This window comes from Perca fluviatilis, chromosome 2, assembly GCF_010015445.1.
Source record: "Perca fluviatilis chromosome 2, GENO_Pfluv_1.0, whole genome shotgun sequence".
NCBI lineage: Eukaryota > Metazoa > Chordata > Actinopteri > Perciformes > Percidae > Perca > Perca fluviatilis.
The window spans coordinates 43,235,622-43,256,589 of NC_053113.1; the positions used below are offsets into that span (position 1 = coordinate 43,235,622).

The following is a 20,968-nucleotide window of genomic DNA, read 5'->3' on the forward strand; positions in this document are numbered from 1 at the left end:
CTCAAGTCCAAAGAGATGCAGTTAAGTTAATTGCAACTCTAAATTGCCCATGGGAGCGTGAATGCGTCTCTGTGTCGGCCCAGTGATTGACTGGCAACCTGAGCAAAAAACAAATTATGATTGGTTATCGTGCACCAACAAGGTGGCCTGAAAGGAGACACTCTGGGCAAGATAAGTCTTCACAGCACTGGCCGCACTACTTGCTGCTCATTAAAGCGCCCATATTATGCTCATTTTCAGGTTCATAACTGTATTTTAAGGTTGTACCAGAATAGGTTTACATAGTTTAATTTTCAAAAAACACCATATTGTTGTTGTACTGCACAGCTCTCTCTCACTGCTGCAGATCCTCTTTTCACCTGGTTTCTGTTTTAGCTACAGAGTGAGACCTCTTTTCATCTTCTTCTGTACTATCTTTGATTGCACTCGCACATGCGCAGTAGCTCAGATGTAGAGCATGTCAGCTAGCTAACTCTAGAGACAGTAAAAGAAAGCCTGTTTCTTCAACTTTGGTCAGTTACAAGGCAGGATTAGCTGGGAGACTTCTAAATGAGGGCGCACATGTAAGTAGTTCTTTTGTAGATTATGGTGAACTTGTGTGTGTTGTAGCAGTGCTTTGCTATTGAGAACGACGTAGCATGCTAGCGTTAGCCGGCTAACGCTACGAGCTAACGGTTGTGGTTAGCCAGCTCATTTCGGACTGTGACGTCACAGTCCGAGGCCGATTTTGAACAGCTCACTAGGAGACTGAAAGCAGGACACATTCAGAAACCGTATCTCACTTTTTTTCAAAGTTTGTATGTGTGTGGAAGCACCAGAGACACAAAAGAACACCCCAAATCCCAGAAAAAGTGTTTTTTTCATAATATGGGCACTTTAAGATCATTGCTTTGAGCGCACAGTAAAGGGCAACTTAGAGAAGTGCATCACCTTTTTTTCATCAACTTAAATCTTAACGTGGATTTTGGCAGCTGGACAGTCTGAGAACAATATTCAGAGAGACTTTAGTAGGAAAATCAATCCCAAACTAATAATTCAATAATAATCAAGACTCAAGATATTATCTTTCAGGTTATCTTCAATTTTCACATTATGAGAGAAGTATGGACAACGACAGATTTTTTCACATTTAATGTTTTCACCATTATTTTTCAGATGGAACCTTTTGGGTAGATATAACACTTTCCAAAATGACAACTGATTCTAGTCCAATAACTTTGATTTACAGTGCTTAAACGCAGAGTTTAATAGATACATTATGTACTGTATATACTGCAAGTTTTATTCAAATTACAATGCATCTGATTAAAACATCAAGTATACAAACATAGTAAAAATGGCAAATTATATGAATCCAAATATACCAGTAGTTACAAAGTTGTGGTTAGTTTCTTACACAAGTTTCAGTTATTACTCTACAATTTTTCTAAATGAGCATCATTTGATTCAAGTACTTATTTCCAACACAAAATAAAACATAGGAAACTACTATATCTACACAAAGAGTATAGAGGCCTAGGGAGGGAGAGTGACTTGCACCACGAACTGTGTTCATTCCTGAGAAAATTCCTGTTCAGTTTCCAATAGACACCCACAGCATGCCTCTTTTTTATTGTCTCCTTTGTGTCAGAGTTGTCTGCGTTGAATGTGTTTTTTCACAATGGGTTGGAGTGATCTATGTTATGTTAAACTATGGCCACGCAACAGAAATCAAATAATGAGAATCATCAGGGTGAATCAACATCAAAATATGTTGGAGTGCTACCCATGTACTCATAGAACTAGAGTTACATCCAGGTAATTTAATACTTTTGGGCAATAATATAGTGGCCAAGAGAGTTTAATGCACTGAACTGACACTTAAGAAAATATAAGTATGTAGGAAAAGACCTAAAATAAAATGAAACTAAGGGAAATTGAACACAATATAGAAACACGTTAACACTGCAAGTACAGAAAATACAAGCAAATAGAGAAATAAAAATCACACATAATATAAATAAGTTATAACATGATAGACATTTCCAGGTGACGCTAAAAACTATAAAAGGCTTCCGCTGTCCTGAAATTCTAGCAGAAAAACAAGGCTCTTGCATTGAATGTTCTGCTTTGCTCTGTGCAGAACTCTAGGATGTGCAATAAAAAAAAAAAAAGGACTCAATCAATAAAAAGCGATAAGTTAGAAACCATCATTATCTGTTCTGAAGTCCCGGTGGTTGAATATAAAGCCTTATATTTCACGCAGCAAACATTTGATCTCAATGTGATCATGTTTTGTTATTGTATAGTAGTTAAATTAAGAAACACTCCTATTAACATATTTTTCAATCTTTAATCATCAATTTTGGACATCATTGAATGGTTTTTAATCTCACCTGAAAATTTCTGTTGTGTTAGATTTGCAGTGTTTCTCTGTGCTGCAGATGAGGTTTCACATTGTCGATTTTGTGTTTGGTTTTCTAAAGTTGCAGTGCATTGAGGTCTTTGAACCCCCAAACAATATGATCTTTAAATAGAAACTTTGTGTGGGCATTGTCTTTGTAAACCTAGGGACAAACATTGCTCCCTATGCGCAGTTATTGGAAAAAAACACTATGCAGCCAATCACAACTCTATAAACAAATGGAAAGAAATGTCCTGGTACTATATAGGGTACCAGGACCGGGCTCTACAAGCTGGTTCCATGTTGGATCCGGTTCTCGGTTAGAAAACATCAGGAATTACCTAATCCTATTGATTTTTAAATTGTTTAAACTTTTTAATTGAACCCTGCTCTTTTTTTATTAGCAAACCATTTCACATATCAATATTTGAAGCAAAAAAGTGATAGCCAAATCTAAAGTCTATTCAACAAGGGATGCAAAAATAACTATTCAAATTCTTAATAGCCTGAAAACAATCCAAAACAAAACGTAAGTTAATTATGTGAAATTTGATAATCACCTTTGAATCAAATTCCTAGACATTTAACACAGCCACTGTGGTGTAAGTAGTTGGGCCGTACCGAACAGTCACGGTATGGGGGTCATGATTCAGTCACATTATGGGGAGTGCAAATGGGACTCCAGAGCTGGAAGACCCGCCTGCAGGTTCCCGGTCAGCTACAACAGCAGCGGAGAGAGATGTGTCCACGTTGCTCCACCACTGTAGTGTATGTGAATGAAAACACATCCAACATGCTAATGCACATTAAATGGCATCACCCAGATGTGCGATCACTGGGACGATAAATTATTGGGTGCTTTGAATGTTTAAATATAGCATACGAGATGTTTTTCAGTTTAATAGCCTATTGTGACCTGTTGCCTTTTGGGAAAGTGTGTAGTGTTCGTACAGTGTAACACAGACATTTGGTATACTATTTTCATTATCAAATAAGCAACATTTCAAATATGCCAGTGGGCAAAATGTTAGCTCAGTCCCCAGCAAGAGGATTTTGTCTGTCTCGAACACTTGCACAACTCTATTAAATGAAAATAAACGTATCCTTATGTATTTGGGTTTTTTCCCGTACTGAACTCGCACCAAACCATGACACTTAAACCAGTGTATGAAAAAAAAAACTTGACTTTTGTGTACCGTTTTACCCATAGTAAGTAGTCACTCTCCCTGCCCATAAGGTCCTATCCTATCAAAGCGTAAAAATGTACTAACAGTCAGTGAACCCTTGGCTATTGGTAGTACTTTGTAATACAAACATCTGATGATTAAAAATAAATTAAAAATTTCAGGTGAATGCTTTGCACTTTGATGCAGTAGAGGTTTGCAGGGGCAGTACATGTTATTTCAGTATAAAAGCTTGAATAGACATTCAAGCGTTTTTTAATTCATCCCCACATGAAATCAGAAAGGTGTGGAGGTAAACAAAGCAAAGTTACTGAGCCCAAGAGGTAGAGACCAACATGGTGAATCATTAATATACATATTCACACAGTGCCGCTGTGGTAATTAACATTAACAAAAAAGGCTTCTCCCTAGTTGTATCTACAAATCTGCTGTACACACAACATACAGTTAACAAGACAATTCTGTGAATCATTACAGGATTTTCTGTCCTTTACAGATCCCAGTTGCAGGCTTAAAATAAAGACAACATATACATTTGTATGCAAGTTTAAAAATAAAATTAACTTCACAGCCTTAGAAATGTGCAGGCTAATACAAGTTATATACAGTGGTATTGTTCTTTAGGTTGATGTATAGATTTGCTTCTCTATTTATATACATAATCGTACTTTGAGGTGTGAGAAGAATGCATGCCATAGAGTACAAGAACAAGAATAGAAAACAACTCTAAAAATATATTAAATCATTTACTTCAAAGTTTTTTTTTTCTGGAGACATTGTACATGTATGAGGTGAAGCGGGTGCACTCTTAAAACTGGATTACAATTTAGAAAAACCCATATGGATGAGACCATGCCATCATTTATACATCATTCATATGCTACCGTTTCCGTATGGTGAGCTTGTCTAATGCAATCCAAGATGACATAGTATGTGGTTATATTCAAGTAGACATAAAGAATTAACAACCTTAAATAATGATATTGCTTGTTAAACTGCTTCTTTACCTTAGTATGTTTTCTTCTCATTTTCATATTTTGTTCATAACACAATGACAGCTCCCCATTTGTCCTTATAGTCAAAAGAAGAACAAGCTCGCTCCAAAGGAAGACTGGATCTTGACTTTAGTAAGCTACCATAGCCTTCTATAGCACTTTTAAGGATTTCTTTACAATCTGGGTCTGATTCTCATAGTGTTGGCCATCATCCCCCATCACTTAGGAGAACATCTGGATCTCCCAACACCTGTAGCTTTAACACTAACCCTTAACCAAAAGAACAAAACAAAATGAGTACTCAGACAATGACTCAAAAGAAACACATTTCAGATGATACCTAATAACAATAAGAGATATGTGTATATCAACTTAATTGGTCCAAATTAGATCACACTGTTAGCATATGCATTAGATATGTTAAAAATGACAAAACTTTCATTAAAATGTGTAAAGAATCAACAGAGCCGTGTCCATTTTTGCACTGTTTGGAGTAGTCCTAACAATGGATATCTGAACCGGGGTCCATTCCAGAAAGCAGGTTTAGTGAAAACTCTGAGTTTGTTAACCCTGAGATGAGGGAAACTCTGGGTTTTCCGTTTCAGAAAGAGAGGTAACTTAACCTCAGTCAGTTACTATGGTAACTGAGCCTCTGACCCTAACCTGATTGGTTAGGGTTTAAACATTTTTGTAGTGTTCCCTGGACACAAACCAGTGAGAGCCATTAAAAAGAAATAAATGATTATACATTATAGTTCTGTTAATGATCATGGTGCTGCAGCCTCAGAATGGGATTAGTATAGCTTTTTTTTTCGCCCGCAGGATTGCACCTAAACAAAATTATAGGTGTAATACAATTCCAGTTTAACTGTGATTAAATATGAAATTAATACACTGTTAATTGACTCAAGCAGCAATTTTCTCCCACACCAATTCTCTCTCTTTTGCAGCAGCAGCCGCTGTCTTGCTTTTTTAACGAAATGCATGTTCAAACTCGCCGTTTGTGCGCATGACTATTTCTGCCGACCCGTTTGTTTGTGGTTGTTACCATGGTGAATCTTGGAATCATGGCTCCATTCATGCTGCCTTTATATAGTGGTGGTGCACGCGCGTAACCCTGAGTGAACCTACTCTGAGTTGATTGAACCAACTCAAATCAGCTGTTATGGAATTGAGTTTCCCATCTCAGGGTAAATCAACTCAGACATCTGGGTTAGACTCAGAGTTTGTTAAACCTCCTTCCTGGAACAGACCCCAGGTCTCAAGCCAATTTGGTTGCAGTCTGTTATGTAATCACCAGAAGAATTGTTTTCCTCAGGGTCATTATGTAAAGATGAACATGTCCAATTCAAAAACATTTGAGATTTGTCCTCGATGAAATACGCCACCATAAGTCATTTGTTAAAGCAGCGATTACAACCCATATTCATGTTTATAGTGACAGCGTCCTCTAGTGGCCGTAGTAGTTATGAGGAGAGCAAAGCAGGAAGTAAGGTGAGGAAGTGGTGGATTTGTAAAACAAAGGCAGGACTTTCACCCAAGACCAGGGATTTTTTAAGTAATTCACCCATTTAAATTATAATTAGACTTAAACTTCTGCATAATTGAGGGTGTTCCGCTTTGAGTGACAGGTGGTCTGCCATCACAGGGGCCGAGTATAGACTGCAGGCTTCATTCAGCCCGCCTTAGCTCCATCCACTTTTCACTTCTTTGCTCATTTTTTTTTGGACTTCAGGCACTGCCAAGAAGGCTACAGCTGGAGCCACAAGGAGCCACCCACTTTGAGCTTTATTTTGGCTCTTCAGAAACCTATGGGTCATGAAGACTACGTCCATATTTTACACAGTCTATGGTTTAAAACTGTGACCATTACGTTCTGTGGTTTAACTATGAGGATGTAAAAATGCTTCTGTGGGTCATATTTCCTGCCACCACTAGGGATGCTAATTGATGAAATGCTCCTATAGGTCGTTTTAGAGGGTAGGAATAAACATCCTATATTGTTGTGTGGTTTGGAGGACTTGTTTGAGAAGATTTGGTGTTCCATTAAGGGATCCATTTTCAAAATATACGTATGTTAGAAGGCAACCTTTGTTTTTTGAAAATACAGAAGCAGATAATCTGAACCCATAGTGTACTTAATGTCTTCTTTATTTTTATTGAACGTGTTTATTTACTAATGTCTGTCTTTTTGTTCTTCTGGGTGGGGTAGGGGTGTTAAGAGGGAGAATGTTTATTCCAGATGTCACTATGGAAAGGCCAACAGGCTGTAGAGGTTTTCATTCAACTCCATTTAAGTGGTATATACATAGATGAATTCCATGGAAGGTCAATGGGGAACCATTAGTAAGCTGACATATTTCAGTTCAGTGCAATTTCGACTTGTTTTATTCCCTGAATTTTTATTCTTCCTACTCTTTGGGGTAAAATTAGTTCAGTTTGGCTGAGTGATTAAATAGTTAATATCCAAACAGTGAAGTTGGAGGCACACAAGAAGACAGCTAACATTAATTCATAAAATACACATACACGAGTATTGAACTGAATATTAGCAGTACAAGTAATATGGTTGGTCAAAGAGGGGCAGAAGTAGCATTGTAGAATGTCCTGTTCTCTCCTTTTCCCTTTGTACAGTACAGCTTTCTGAAGTTGGATGGGTTGTGTCATCTTGTTGGCAGGGCGTATAAGAATAGTTTTTAGTCTGATCCCTTTTTAAACTTATTTCCTATTCAATTGTTCTTCATGTAACTTGCAAGTGAGCATTTAAACCCTCACCTTCAAGACCGAATTATCTCGACAACAAAACACAATTTATCTAAAAACCTAAGCAGATTTTCAGAATGCTATCTACTGACCACTGTAAACACTTAGTTTCATTATTCCAAACAGAAATAAAGTGTGGCCTATTTAGGGGATACCTGACCCTTTCCACAATGACTGACTGACAAAGATTTCAATATTGGGACTGGTTAACTTAATATTACAAACAATATTTATAAACAAATATTGAGGGGCCTCATGTATAAATGTCTGCATACAATCATCAAAATAGCATATACATGCATACATTTACTTGTTCTAATACGTGTGCATTATACATATATATAAAATATCTGAACAATAATTACATTCCTATAAAGCTTATCTTATTTTAAGATTAAAAAAAACACTTGTTGATTTGTCACCTTCTTCGTTAACAACCGTTAAGGTTGCAATTTAGTTAAATTCTTATTAATATTCCCCTCCAATATATTTAATATAAATAGACAAAAGTGGTATGTTGTGACAGAAGCTTTGCGGACTGTGAACTGATTAGATGTGCATTCTACATGGAACCATACTACCATGAATAGATGACATACTATGGAAATAAAGAAGAAAGAATGACCTTCAAGTGGGTATGTGCCACAGTACACAGCCCTGACTTTATTACCCCATCTAAAGTTCTAATGGCTAATGTGGTGAGTATTTGCTAACACTCAACAACTAACACTAAACTAAGTGCTTCGAACAAAGTGTTGGACCATCTTATAGTCTCTGAACCTTTCCCAAATCAGAATTGGAGGAGAACTGTAGCTGACAATTCTTCTGACGTTTTTGTGTCATGACAAAAAAAAAACACTGGTTAGAGAACAGTGTGGGGCAGTGTGATTCAGCCAGGTGGAGGCTATGATGGCAGGCTGTTCACCAGCTTCAACTTGTTTGAAACAAGTAGCAAAACACCAGTGGCAATCGGGAGAGTCCAGACTTCTCCCGGTGGGGCTGTAGTGTTTTGAAGCCGCGAGGGCCGGTCTGATAATAGTTATACATGCAAGTTCTTAGCAACACCATCCAGCTGCCTGGCCGCTGCCCGCAGGTCAAACTGTGCAGCCTCTGCTCAACCCGTACGGCGGGCCGCAGCACTTATTTCAATACAAACACAGGCTAATCAGAACGCACTAACGTTCACAACCATGTCTAGGATTTTCAGAAATATAGGGGGATCAATGAGCGGCCCCTCCCCAAATGGCATAGCCCTGGTCAGACTCAAAAGGGAAATAAGGGATTGTGTTGCTGTGCTGTGTGTTGTCCATTCATTCACCATCCGAACATTAACACTAAATTACTATTCCTTGAGCCTTTAGCTTTAAACCAAGAGTGCCATTTAGTGGCCACAGAAAATAAATAAAATGGTTCAAGAAGCTTTGTGAGGCTAATTTTGTCCATCACTAAAACTATGGTGAGCTTTCAGCTTTCAAATCAATTCCAATCGATTGATTTAATTTACAAGTGCAGAGGTCAAGGTGGGCATAATAATGCAGAGTAGCCGATTGCATGGGAAATTAATCCGTTTGTGATTACAGATATGTTAAAATAGACATCTTTTTTTAAATTTATATTAATCTATTTAGCAAAAAAAATGTACAAACTGTTAAATCGTATCTACTTGGAAGTAACCAGATGAGTTTGTTTAAAACATTCTGATTTGGTCTCCAGAGTATTTGTCTCATTAATTTGCAAAACACCCCCATAAAGCAATTTGTTTCATATTTCAACGTACACACAGCAGACCTGTGTGTCCTGCTCTCCAGTGAAATGCTACGCAGATGATAGAAGACGTTGAGACACATTCTTGTTCCCAGTTTAGCAGCTTGTCAGTTGGGAAAAATGATGACACAGCAGCAGCTATTCCCACACCAGTGGAGACGGAGGCATTTCAGAGGGTTGAGCCACTGTGGAACTGTTCAAAAGAAGGCCAACAAGTGGGTAAAGTTAATATTAGTTAAACATGTGTCTTTTTAGAAAAAGTAATTTGTTACTTGGTTGAATGTTGTGTTCCTCAAATGTTAAAAAGATGATTGAAGAGAGGCTTATAATTCACCTAATATACTTATTGGAAAGTACGTAATTGAATGAGCTTAAAGTTTTAAAACCACCTATGTGGAAGACAAAATTAGGTAATGAAGTTAATGTAGTTACAGTTTTACATGTTGGGACTTTTATAATCTAGTAGTAGCAGGAGCAGCAGGAATATTTCAAAAGAGTTCTCAAAGTTTCAAAGTTTTTTCTCACTCATTTGTCATCTCACCCAGACTCAGATAACACATAGATTCCATATAGATTGCAATCCATGCAATCTATATGGAAATGGTTTGTGGCTTGTCAGCCTAGCCTAGCAAAAAACAGTGAAACCGAAAGCCTAGCTCCATCAGATAGTAAAAGGTATACTCCTACAATTCTTAAACCCCAAGTCTGATTAACATGTTGTATATTTTGCATTCAATACATACATAATCTTTAGTTCTAAGTTCTACTTCTGTGTATTAAAAAGCCTCCTACCTGATAAAGCTTTTAAAAGCAGCTGATTGAGGGTTAATGCAGAGTGGCACTCGACTCCCCTTTTGCTGTTCCAAAATGAACCGATGGATGATCTCTGTGAGGGAAAAACACAGACCAGCAGAAAAAGATCAGTAAACAAATTTTAAGAAATCAATAAGTAAAGCAATAAAGTCTGATATTGTCTTTAACTTTCTTTAAAAGACATTTCTCACATGTATTTGTAGCCATAATCTTGGTTGCCTTTCTTTATTACTGTTCTTTTGACCGCCATCACAGAAATGCATGTCATTTTCAAAATACCTCTTAAGTCCAATTGCAAGTCCTTGTCAGAAAAGAAGCAGTTGTCAAGCTTTTGAGTTCAAGTCATCTGACCTTAGTCCATGCCATTTGACTGTAGTCCAAATCATCTGACATGATTCCAATTCATTTGACTTGTCTGCACCTCTGCTGTGAATATTCTCTAAGTAACTCTAATAACTGATGCACTGCATTCTGTAGGTCAGCCTTTCCTTGTCTCCACTGACATTTAATTAATGATATTTACCTATGAATCCATAGGCATTACTTTAATTTAATTTAATTTATTCAACCTTTATTTTAGCAGGAACATTCTCATTGAGATTCAGAATATCTTTTACGAGGGAGTCCTGACAGCAGCAGCATAAAAAGTTTCACATAAAAGAACAAACAGTCAGTGTTCAGTAACAGCGCATGTATACATTGAGTGATCAAATAGTCCTTAATCCTGTTTTTATAATCATCTATGCTAATAAAATAATCTAGTTTAAGGTGACTATGTAGCTCACACCAAGATAAGGCACAACTTTAAATGGACTTTTAACCAAAAACAGTAGTGGCATTGGATTACTTTCAGTGAAACGGGCCGCATCAGCCCTCTATGAATTTGACAGTGAAGGAGACTGGACCTTTATAAGACTGTACTTGAAAAACTGGACATATAAATTAATTTACTAGTATAGATTTTTTTTTCACTTAAATATACGAAATATATATATATATATATATATATATATATATATATATATACATATATAACGGAGTAGAATATACTTGGTTTAATTATGGCAAAAGCGGGGCAACAGTGCCACCTATTGGCGCGGTAGGTAGCTATGACATTGTGGGTTGGTGTTTACAGAGCTCAACAGTCACCCACACACAGCAGGTTCCGGAAGTAAAAATACAATGCAATTTCTCCATTGACAAATTGGAGTATAAGCCATAAAATGGTAACCGTGATGGTAGACTTAAAACCAGCATGCCGACGTGACCAAGCGATTGTATATGCTCATATAGACGCCAAAAATCATGGGGCACCAACCTTGTTTTGAGAGAAACGTCTTTTATTCGCGATGTCTTGGATAAGTACTTCATTACCCACAATTCTGAACAATCCCACAGTGATGCCTCTGATTTGTGGAACTCATGCTGGTGAGGAGGAGGAGGAGGGGAGCTGCCTGCAAGATCCGTCACGAGGATTTACGACACTGCACGAATCACGATCTGTTCCACGCTTCTGCCGTTAGCCTCCGCCGGGAAGCTAAAGTTAGTTTAGCTAACAGCTAATTCGCCTAACCGCTAGCTGACAGCTTGATTCAGTCTAAAATAACGTTAACTCAAACTAAACACTGGGGAAAGCAGGCTACAGCTGATGTAACAGCTGTTATATATTTTAACAGTTATTTTCAGGTTTTATTTTGAGGGCCTTTTTAAAGTTATTACATGCTGTCTCAGCTAGTGGTTAGCCAAATTAGCTGTTAGCTAAACTAGCGTTAGCTTCCTTTATTCAGTGGTGTGCGGTGGTTTATGGGATGAGTAGTTCCTTCGCTCTGAAATGACGATATGTACATAGTCTTGTACCTTAGACTGTTCGTTTTTTCACTCGAAATGGTACATTGTATGCCTTAAGCTACCATCTGGTTAGCCTAAGCATGGTCTAAAACTCTGTATGTACGGATTTTTCCAGACGTCAATGGGAGAAATGAATGGGAAATTTACTTCCTGAACCCAAGGTCTCTCAGAGGAGGGGCGGGACTGTTGAGCTCTATTAATAATTTTGTGAGATCCCAAATGTTCATACTTTGTATTTTACCGTGTAATGTACATACATTGACTTTAGCTAACTGTCTTGAGCCCGGACTATAAGTATCTAGTTTTTTTGCTGCACTGTGTAAGCGATAAGGAAAATACGGTGCAATTAAGAACCCTGTAAACTCATCTCATGCAGTTGTGACCCGTCACACACACACACACGCACACACACACATATACATATATATATATATATATATATATATATATATATATATATATATATATATATATATATATATATACACAGTAAGTTTGTACACACCTTCTCATTCAATGTGATTCTTTATTTTCATGACTATTTACATTGTAGAGTCTCACTGAAGGCATCACAACTATGAATGAACACATGGAATTATGTACTTAACAAAAAAGTGTGAAATAACTGAAAATATGTCTTATATTTTAGATTCCTCAAAGTAGCCACCCTTTCTTTTTTTTGATAGCGCTGCAAACCCTTGGTGTTCTCTCAATGAGCTTCATGAGATAGTCACCTGAAATGGTTTTCACTTCACAGGTGTGCTTTGTCAGGTTTAATTAGTGGAATTTTATCCCTTATTAATAAAAAAGCAAAGGGTGGCTACTTTGAAGAATCTAAAATATAAGACATGTTTTCAGTTATTTCAAACTTTTTTGTTGAGTACATAATTCCGTATGTTTATTCATAGTTCAAGCGAGGTTCAAGGATTGTAAGAAAAAGCTTCATGAAAATTATTATTATAAATCTATTAAAATAGAAGCTAAGGCTGGAGTTAAGAAATTTAAATGCCCCCGAAAGGCGATGGCATTCATAGGAAATATGAAGTGATTTGTCGGCGAGGGACTTATACTGATGTGCAGCCTCTGCTGAGGGCTGCGTTACCCTTTTTCTTTTTTCTTGGCTCTCATGAGACGGAATGGCTCTAATGACTTTTTTTTTCAGTAGCAGTGCACGGGGAACGGAGCGTGTGAAGTGAGAACTGAAATACTTTGAGGATGTGGTACAGCAATTTGGAATCCCTAGGTCTAAATTCTTTGATATTTGCAACTTCGCCATCTGTTAGAGGGGATTTTTGTATCCAGTTCTTCAGCCCTGAAGGCACCAGAATGTTTAGATAAGGTGTTGTTGAAATATTGAAAGGTCATGAGGCTTCTGTTTATTATTCTATGCTTATGCAGAACCTGGGGTATGGAGCCTGGACAGCCCTCAAAAAGACATGGTAAAGGGTTCTGAGTATTACACTGGATGATGAGGAGTGGGACAGAATCTGTAGGAGTATTAAAACTATGTAACGCGATGTGAGGGTGCGCCTCATTCAGTAAAGATTATGCATCGCTTCTACTGGACTCTTTCCAGACTGTTTAGAATTGGTCTAAAAGACCCACCAAATTGTTGGAAATGTAAAACAGAGGACGGCCAAGTCCAGGAATTTTGGACCGGGATACATGATAACCTATGTCGTATTTCAGGGACCCAGCTTCCATTCATAGACCCCCATGTTAAAAAATCCAAACTTCACAGCAGAATTAAAATGTTTACAGCCAAAAAAACGGTTTCGGTCTCTTTAGCTAAAGTCCCGTTCATGACAACTGTATGGGGGTTGAATTTTTAAATAACTCACATCCATAAGGTATTTTGGTATGAAAACCCTAATTTTAAATTTAAACAATTATCCTGTATCATAAATACATGTCTGGTATCTGTAGTGAAGCAAAGCGCTTGAAAATCAGATGAAAATACAGCGAGAAATTATATTAATTGCGGATAGACCTCTGCCTTGATAGATATACATGCATTAGGAAATGCCGCACGTCAGTCCTAAAATGGCGACCGCACTGACGTATCGTTTCAACGAAGCAGCGGCGAATGCGCTATATATATATCTATGCCTGAAAAGCAATCTGGGAAAGACATGATACGCAAATTTTTTCATTGTTTCTGTTTCACCTGCTTCATGGAGATTAGTGAACTGTAAATAAACCATAACTACCGATCGTATAATGTCAGGCTTTGTTGACATGACTGTTTGTTACATGTTTAACATGTTTATAGTGATTTTGACACGAGAAGGAAGTCTGTCCCATTTGAGTTTTCCCGCGGTTAGAGTGATGGTGGCAAAGTGTTTCATATGGCTTCTGCACACTGACTGTTATCTTTGTTTATCTGCTGAGGTTATGACAGGCACTTTGTTAATATGAATGAGTAAAAGTAGATAAGAATGTTGGTTTTCAGTAACCTTGAAGTCTGTTTTCTGTTAAATACATGATTAAATATGTAACCATATATAATATCAGTAACCTGTACTCAATGGCAGAAGTTTAATGTCAACTTTACTATATATGGTAAAGACTACTCTTAAATTACACTAGTTGTAATAAGTGGTGGTTTTTATAGGTTCTATACTGAGGTACTAAGGTTGTAGTAATTAGCGTAATTAGCAGTCAACACATGAACGTGTGAGCCACAGGTTAAAGCCTCTCCAGCCTCACCAGGGCAGTGCCCCGTTTCTTATTTGTCAATTTACATTTTCATAACTTAATTTTTTATTGATACAAAATCTGATAATTGCTAATAATTGAATCTGTACCTTCCAAGTTCCAACATCGGTTTATTGACCCTTTGCAAACACGTGACCACGACCACATGACGACGCCATGACGGATGGCAGAATCACCGGAAGCACAAGCTAAACAGAGCAGCAAGTTCATCTGCCTGTTGCTCCTCTGTCTGTCTCGTTCTTTCCAACTCTTGTGAGGCTAGTTCTTGTCTGTATACTCGGATTCGAATAAATAAGGACGACCATCAAACTCAAAAGGCTCTTCCATGTGTTGTATATCTTCTATATTCTCCATAGTTACGTTACTCCAAGCTTCTTCCCTTGTAAACAAATCTGCCCTTCACTCTTCACACACTACGCTCCAATCTGCACACTACTGTTTACCTTTTCCTGCTACATCTAGCAGCTAGCAGCTACTACCGCACTACTGTTTTTTTTAGGGGGGGAATACACTTGAAGACGTGACATGACCAGTCCTCTGGAGGACATAGCCACACCACCGCCGCTCCGTGGATTGTTATTGGGATGATTATCACAGAAGCCTGTCTGAATACATTCACAGGATGGCAGCTAGCAGCTAACGGCTAGCAGCTAGCAGGGCAAGCTAGCTACAGGCACGTACCGTTGTTCACTGACTGAGCCAAGGCAACTTTCTAATGGATGCCTGAACGCATCCCAGCTCTGGGAAATGCAGTCATTCACACACACGTTAATCCATGCAGTAAATCACGGAATGTCTATGATCGGTAGTAACCACACATAATGTAACATCTAGCCATCTTCTTATCTGTGATTACAGGGCTCTCAAGTGTCACGCATTGAGCGTGACAGTCACTCATTTCGGTCTTTTGTCACGCACTCCCGCCACACATTGTATTTCTCACGCGTAAAAATTATTTATAATAAATTAAATAAGCCGCAGCGCCCAAAATTTCTCCGGCTGCGCCGGTCTCACTATGGAACCGGCAGGAATCAAACGCGTCTGGCCGTTTTACAGTTGTGCGGAGGCTCCACGCAGAGCTCTTGCAGTAGTCTACATAAGTGGCCTGATGTTTATGCTTGTCGCTGGTGGTATGCGTCGAGCCGCGTGTGTGTTGGGGAGTGTGTGGTAGAGGGAGAAGTGAGAGAGTGACGGCGATTATCTTTGGAGCAAGTAGCGACTCTAGAGTCCTAGTGAGAGAAACAAAGTGTCTCCTCCTGTTCTTTCTGACCACGGTGGGAAATCTGGAGCAGGAAAAGTTAACCCTCTCCTTGATTTCATGTTGTTTATGGAGAAATAGAACCAGGAAACGAGTCAGGGGAAATGCAACGCTACCAAGCCCATAGACCGTGACCAAGCCACGGCTTGTAGCTTACATTTTAATGCTAAATCGAGCCTGCCACTTATCAGCGAAACAAAAAAGAAAGGGGCTACACAATAGCCAATCAGAAAATAGCACTATTTTATCTGGGTAAGATTTAATGCAGCAACCAATGAAAAAAAAGCAAAGTATACAGACACTTAAACCCTAAACATTCGCTCATTCAGAGACCAGAGACCCAAACGGGGCTCTGTGTCTGTCAGAAGGTCTGACATCTACCGTATCAGCAGAGCAATCACGTAATGCACAGCAGACTATGGTGCAGGTAGATTATTTTCTGAAATATATTGACTATTATAACTTTATTTTTCTCAAAGTATCACGACTCCTCCAAAACTCAGATAAAAGAGATATTTTGAATGTGCACAAAGTTTTGAACATGAGCAGAAATCTTGTTCTAACAAATCATATTACAGTCCAGGGGTTTATTAATTCATTAAAATGAATTAATGTATCATTGACGTGAATAATTGTCATATGCAAATTTAAGGAGGTTACTTCCTCAACAAAAGATGCAAAAGGAAAGAGTAAATGATGCTAGGCTACATGTGTGCTGACTCAGATATAATTAGAAAAGTCGATCTACAGGAGAATAAATACAGTGCCTTGCGAAAGTATTCGGCCCCCTTGAACTTTTCGACCTTTTGCCACATTTCAGGCTTCAAACATAAAGATATAAAACTGTAATTTTTTGTGAAGAATCAACAACAAGTGGGACACAATCATGAAGTGGAACGAAATTTATTGGATATTTCAAACTTTTTTAACAAATAAAAAACTGAAAAATTGGACGTGCAAAATTATTCAGCCCCTTTACTTTCAGTGCAGCAAACTCTCTCCAGAAGTTCAGTGAGGATCTCTGAATGATCCAAGGTTGACCTAAATGACTAATGATGATAAATAGAATCCAGCTGTGTGTAATCAAGTCTCTGTATAAATGCACCTGCTCTGTGATAGTCTCAGAGGTCCGTGTAAAGCGCAGAGAGCATCATGAAGAACAAGGAACACACCAGGCAGGTCCGAGATACTGTTGTGGAGAAGTTTAAAGCCGGATTTTGATACAAAAAGATTTCCCAAGCTTTAAACATCCCAAGGAGCACTGTGCAAGCGATAATATTGAAATGGAAGGAGTATCAGACCACTGCAAATCTACGAAGACCCGGCCGTCCCTCTAAACTTTCAGCTCATACAAGGAGTAGACTGATCAGAGATGCAGCCAAGAGGCCCATGATCACTCTGGATGAACTGCAGAGATCTACAGCTGAGGTGGGAGACTCTGTCCATAGGACAACAATCAGTCGTACTACGCACAAATCTCCACTTTATGGAAGAGTGGCAAGAAGAAAGCCATTTCTTAAAGATATCCATAAAAAGTGTCGTTTAAAGTTTGCCACAAGCCACCGGGGAGACACACCAAACATGTGGAAGAAGGTGCTGTGGTCAGATGAAACCAAAATCTAACTTTTTGGCAACAATGCAAAACGTTATGTTTGGCGTAAAAGCAACACAGCTCATCACCCTGAACACACCATCCCCACTGTCAAACATGGTGGTGGCAGCATCATGGTTTGGGCCTGCTTTTCTTCAGCAGGGACAGGGAAGATGGTTAAAATTGATGGGAAGATGGATGGAGCCAAATACAGGACCATTCTGGAAGAAAACCTGATGGAGTCTGCAAAAGACCTGAGACTGGGACGGAGATTTGTCTTCCAACAAGACAATGATCCAGAACATAAAGCAAAATCTACAATGGAATGGTTCACAAATAAACATATCCAGGTGTTAGAATGGCCAAGTCAAAGTCCAGACCTGAATCCAATCGAGAATCTGTGGAAAGAACTGAAAACTGCTGTTCACAAACGCTCTCCATCCAACCTCACTGAGCTCGAGCTGTTTTGCAAGGAGGAATGGGCAAAAATGTCAGTCTCTCAATGTGCAAAACTGATAGAGACATACCCCAAGCGACTTACAGCTGTAATCGCAGCAAAAGGTGGCGCTACAAAGTATTAACTTAAGGGGGCTGAATAATTTTGCACGCCCAATTTTTCAGTTTTTTATTTGTTAAAAAAGTTTGAAATATCCAATAAATTTTGTTCCACTTCATGATTGTGTCCCACTTGTTGTTGATTCTTCACAAAAAATTACAGTTTTATATCTCTATGTTTGAAGCCTGAAATGTGGCAAAAGGTCGAAAAGTTCAAGGGGGCCGAATACTTTCGCAAGGCACTGTAGATGAAAGCAATACAGAATGCCTGAGCCTAACTGCCATATATTCCATTATGTTTTTATATTTGGATTTTAATCTATGTTTACCTTTACATAAAGATTTCCAGCATAAATTGATTCAGAAAAAGGTATAAATAGGTGCATACAAATTCACCAGAATGCAGGAAATGAAGAGTTTAATGCTCAAAATTTTCTGGGGGAGGACCCCCAGACCCCCCCATTATCATAAGTAACCATGCAGAAATTGAATAAATACTTTGTATTTGGTTGAATTGTCAGTGCCATGTGTCAAATCTTTTCTTGTGTAAATCTGAGCAATTATTAATAATAACAACAAAAACACTAATAATAATAATATTAATGAAACACCCCTATTCCTGCGACTTGTCCAACCCGCCACCAATCTATGATCTTTTTTGGAGGTGTGGTGTCACTCTTGCCTGTCTTCAAAACTTGAGAGCCCTGTGATTATATTATTGACCGGTGGAAATTTCGACGCTATGGGCAGCAGCTAGCTGTTCGGCTAGCTGCAGCCAGAGTGATATGGCTCTGGCTGCAGCTAGCTGGTCAGCTAACCGGGGTAGGAGCTCCGCAGACCCGCATTTAATTCAGTTGTTTGGCCTTTTTGAAGCTAGTTTCCGTGCCATGTCATCTTTAATTTAACCAGTATTTTTTGTATGTGTGTTAAGTTAAATGATCAAGGGAACGGCTTACTTTTTGGGATATGTAGGTCAGTGAATAACCGATGATAGTTATGTGGGACCTGTTAGCAGGAACAGCTGGTTAGCACGGCAGCTAGCTGGGTGAGGAAGTTTTATTATTATTATTTATCAGTCATTTAAAACAGAAAGGCAATACATACACATGCTTGTGTTGGTGAGGATTACTCTGCAGATTGTGTATCTGAGAACACGAACAGCGAACACGTTCTCGTTTGACTTAGCGTCCGTCTACAGAATAACTCTTCCGCCATCCGTCATGGCGTTCATAAGTCGCGGGAGTAGAGTGTGACGTCACGTGCAAAGGGTGAATACGAAAGTTTATACATTGCCTCATGGTACACATTAAAATGGCTGCCGCTTTGACCAGTCTGCTACATTGATTTGAATGGGAAAGGCCTTTATCCATTTTGTCTATGCCTGGGACTCAACACTGCCCTCTGTGATTGGACCTACTGTATCTATAAAGGGTCCCGAGATAACTTCTGTTATGATTTGACACTATAAATAAAATGTTATTGAATCCTGATGGGAAGACCCGAGCAGTGGGGATCACTCCCACATACTCCCCGCTGACCCTCAACACTAGCGCCCTCCTGGGCTGCGTTCTCAGCCCTCTTCTGTAATCCTTGTTCACGCACGACTGCATGGCCATTCACAGCTCCAACACCATCATAAAGTTAGTTAGTTGACGACACCACCGTAATCGACCTGATCACCGACGGCGATGAGACAGCCTATAGATAGGTCAGAGGCTAGGGCTGCTCGATTATGGAAAAAATAATAATCATTATTTTGATCAATACTGAAACCACGATTATTTAACAGGAGTACTCATTAACATTTGGATATAATGGATAGTGTCCAGGGTATAATCGGTTAGTGTCCTTTAACTCACAGAAAGAGTCTTTGGATCAGAATAAAATCAGTTTTACTACTGTGAGTCAGTTCAGCTTTACAGATATCACACATAACGTTACACAGCTAATGAACAGTTCCACAGACATAACACAATGTGCATCTCACATCACATGTTCACTCACTATGACCACTACTACTGTCATTACTAAACATTGTGCCAAAATATCAACAACAATGTCGCCGTCAGTGGGCTTATTTGCTAGATGACCTTCCAGCACATAGACGGTGCCAGGATTCCAGTTTTGGATGGGCCAGACCAATTGTGGGTGGGCCTTAAATTAAAAACGTTATCAAATCACTGTTTAACCTAATACAAATGACTGACTAATATACTGTTATATATATTATATGTGCTTACATAATAAAGATTGTAATAGCTTGATGCTATTTAAATGTTGTTGCATTGTAAAAAGTTTCGGTGCAAAGGACGGACCTATCCGTGATCGCTCTCCTTGGTTCTGACCAAAAGAAGAGCGCTTTGGAATCTCCATTACACACCATACCTGGCTGTGATATAGCGCATCTCTCCTAACCTAAGGCCTATGGACTGTCAGGAATCAAAAGGACAGTCAGGAATCTAATATTTCCCCCAAACATATTTTAGTTCTGCTCGTATAACATGAGGCCGAATATTTCACAATTCCGTTCAATTGTTTTAAGTTTTCAACAATTCAGATCAACACCACTGCCCGACAGTTTCAATCAATACTCGACAACAGAACTTGTTCATTGACAACGTCATCTGTCATGTAAAACAAGACTCAAGTTATTTCCTACCGAGACAAACTTTTACTATGGCATTATTGGCCATAACAAGAGAAAACCATGAAGGAAAAACAACTTAACAGTAACAAGCTGTTATAGAAATAGAATTGCGACATAATACAATACAGGCAGAGTAGCCTTCACATAACTTACTGTTATCATCTGGCGGTCCTACACAATTAAACTCCCTAAAGCAGAAGAAGCGACCGGATACTTTAGCACTGGTTGAGTTGCGGGCTCATCCACGGAAGACAGATCCACAGGGCTATATCATCCACCCGCGAGTCAGAGACAGAGACATTAGCACCGGCGCTGGTCGCGCTAGCCGCGCTACCATCCTGGGGTGGCAGAGACAAAGATGTGCTAGGTGTTGTGGATCTCCATCTCCTGGTTGCAGCGATGACTCTGACTGCTCGTGCACGTTTAAGGTACCGACTGTTGCAACACTG

General features: G+C 38.9%; 1 protein-coding gene across 3 annotated transcripts in view; it reads right to left on the reverse strand.

Moving 5' to 3' along the window:
* Nucleotides 1-1,060: 1,060 nt before the first annotated feature.
* LOC120574039 (serine/threonine-protein kinase NLK-like) overlaps nucleotides 1,061-20,968 on the reverse strand; it is a 109,992-nt gene continuing 90,084 nt past the window's right edge. For 2 of the 3 annotated variants that reach the window (XR_005641814.1, XR_005641815.1), the window contains 3 exons: nucleotides 9,882-9,975; nucleotides 9,114-9,282; nucleotides 1,061-4,832 (listed from right to left, as the gene is read on the reverse strand). Coding sequence is in view for 1 of the 3 variants with exons in the window: in XM_039824045.1 (XP_039679979.1) it covers nucleotides 9,228-9,282; nucleotides 9,882-9,975 (149 nt within the window). In the remaining 2 variants the exon portion in view is untranslated. Of the gene's footprint in view, nucleotides 4,833-6,932; nucleotides 9,283-9,881; nucleotides 9,976-20,968 lie in introns of those variants that run through there. The other variant, XM_039824045.1, reaches the window with a different exon arrangement.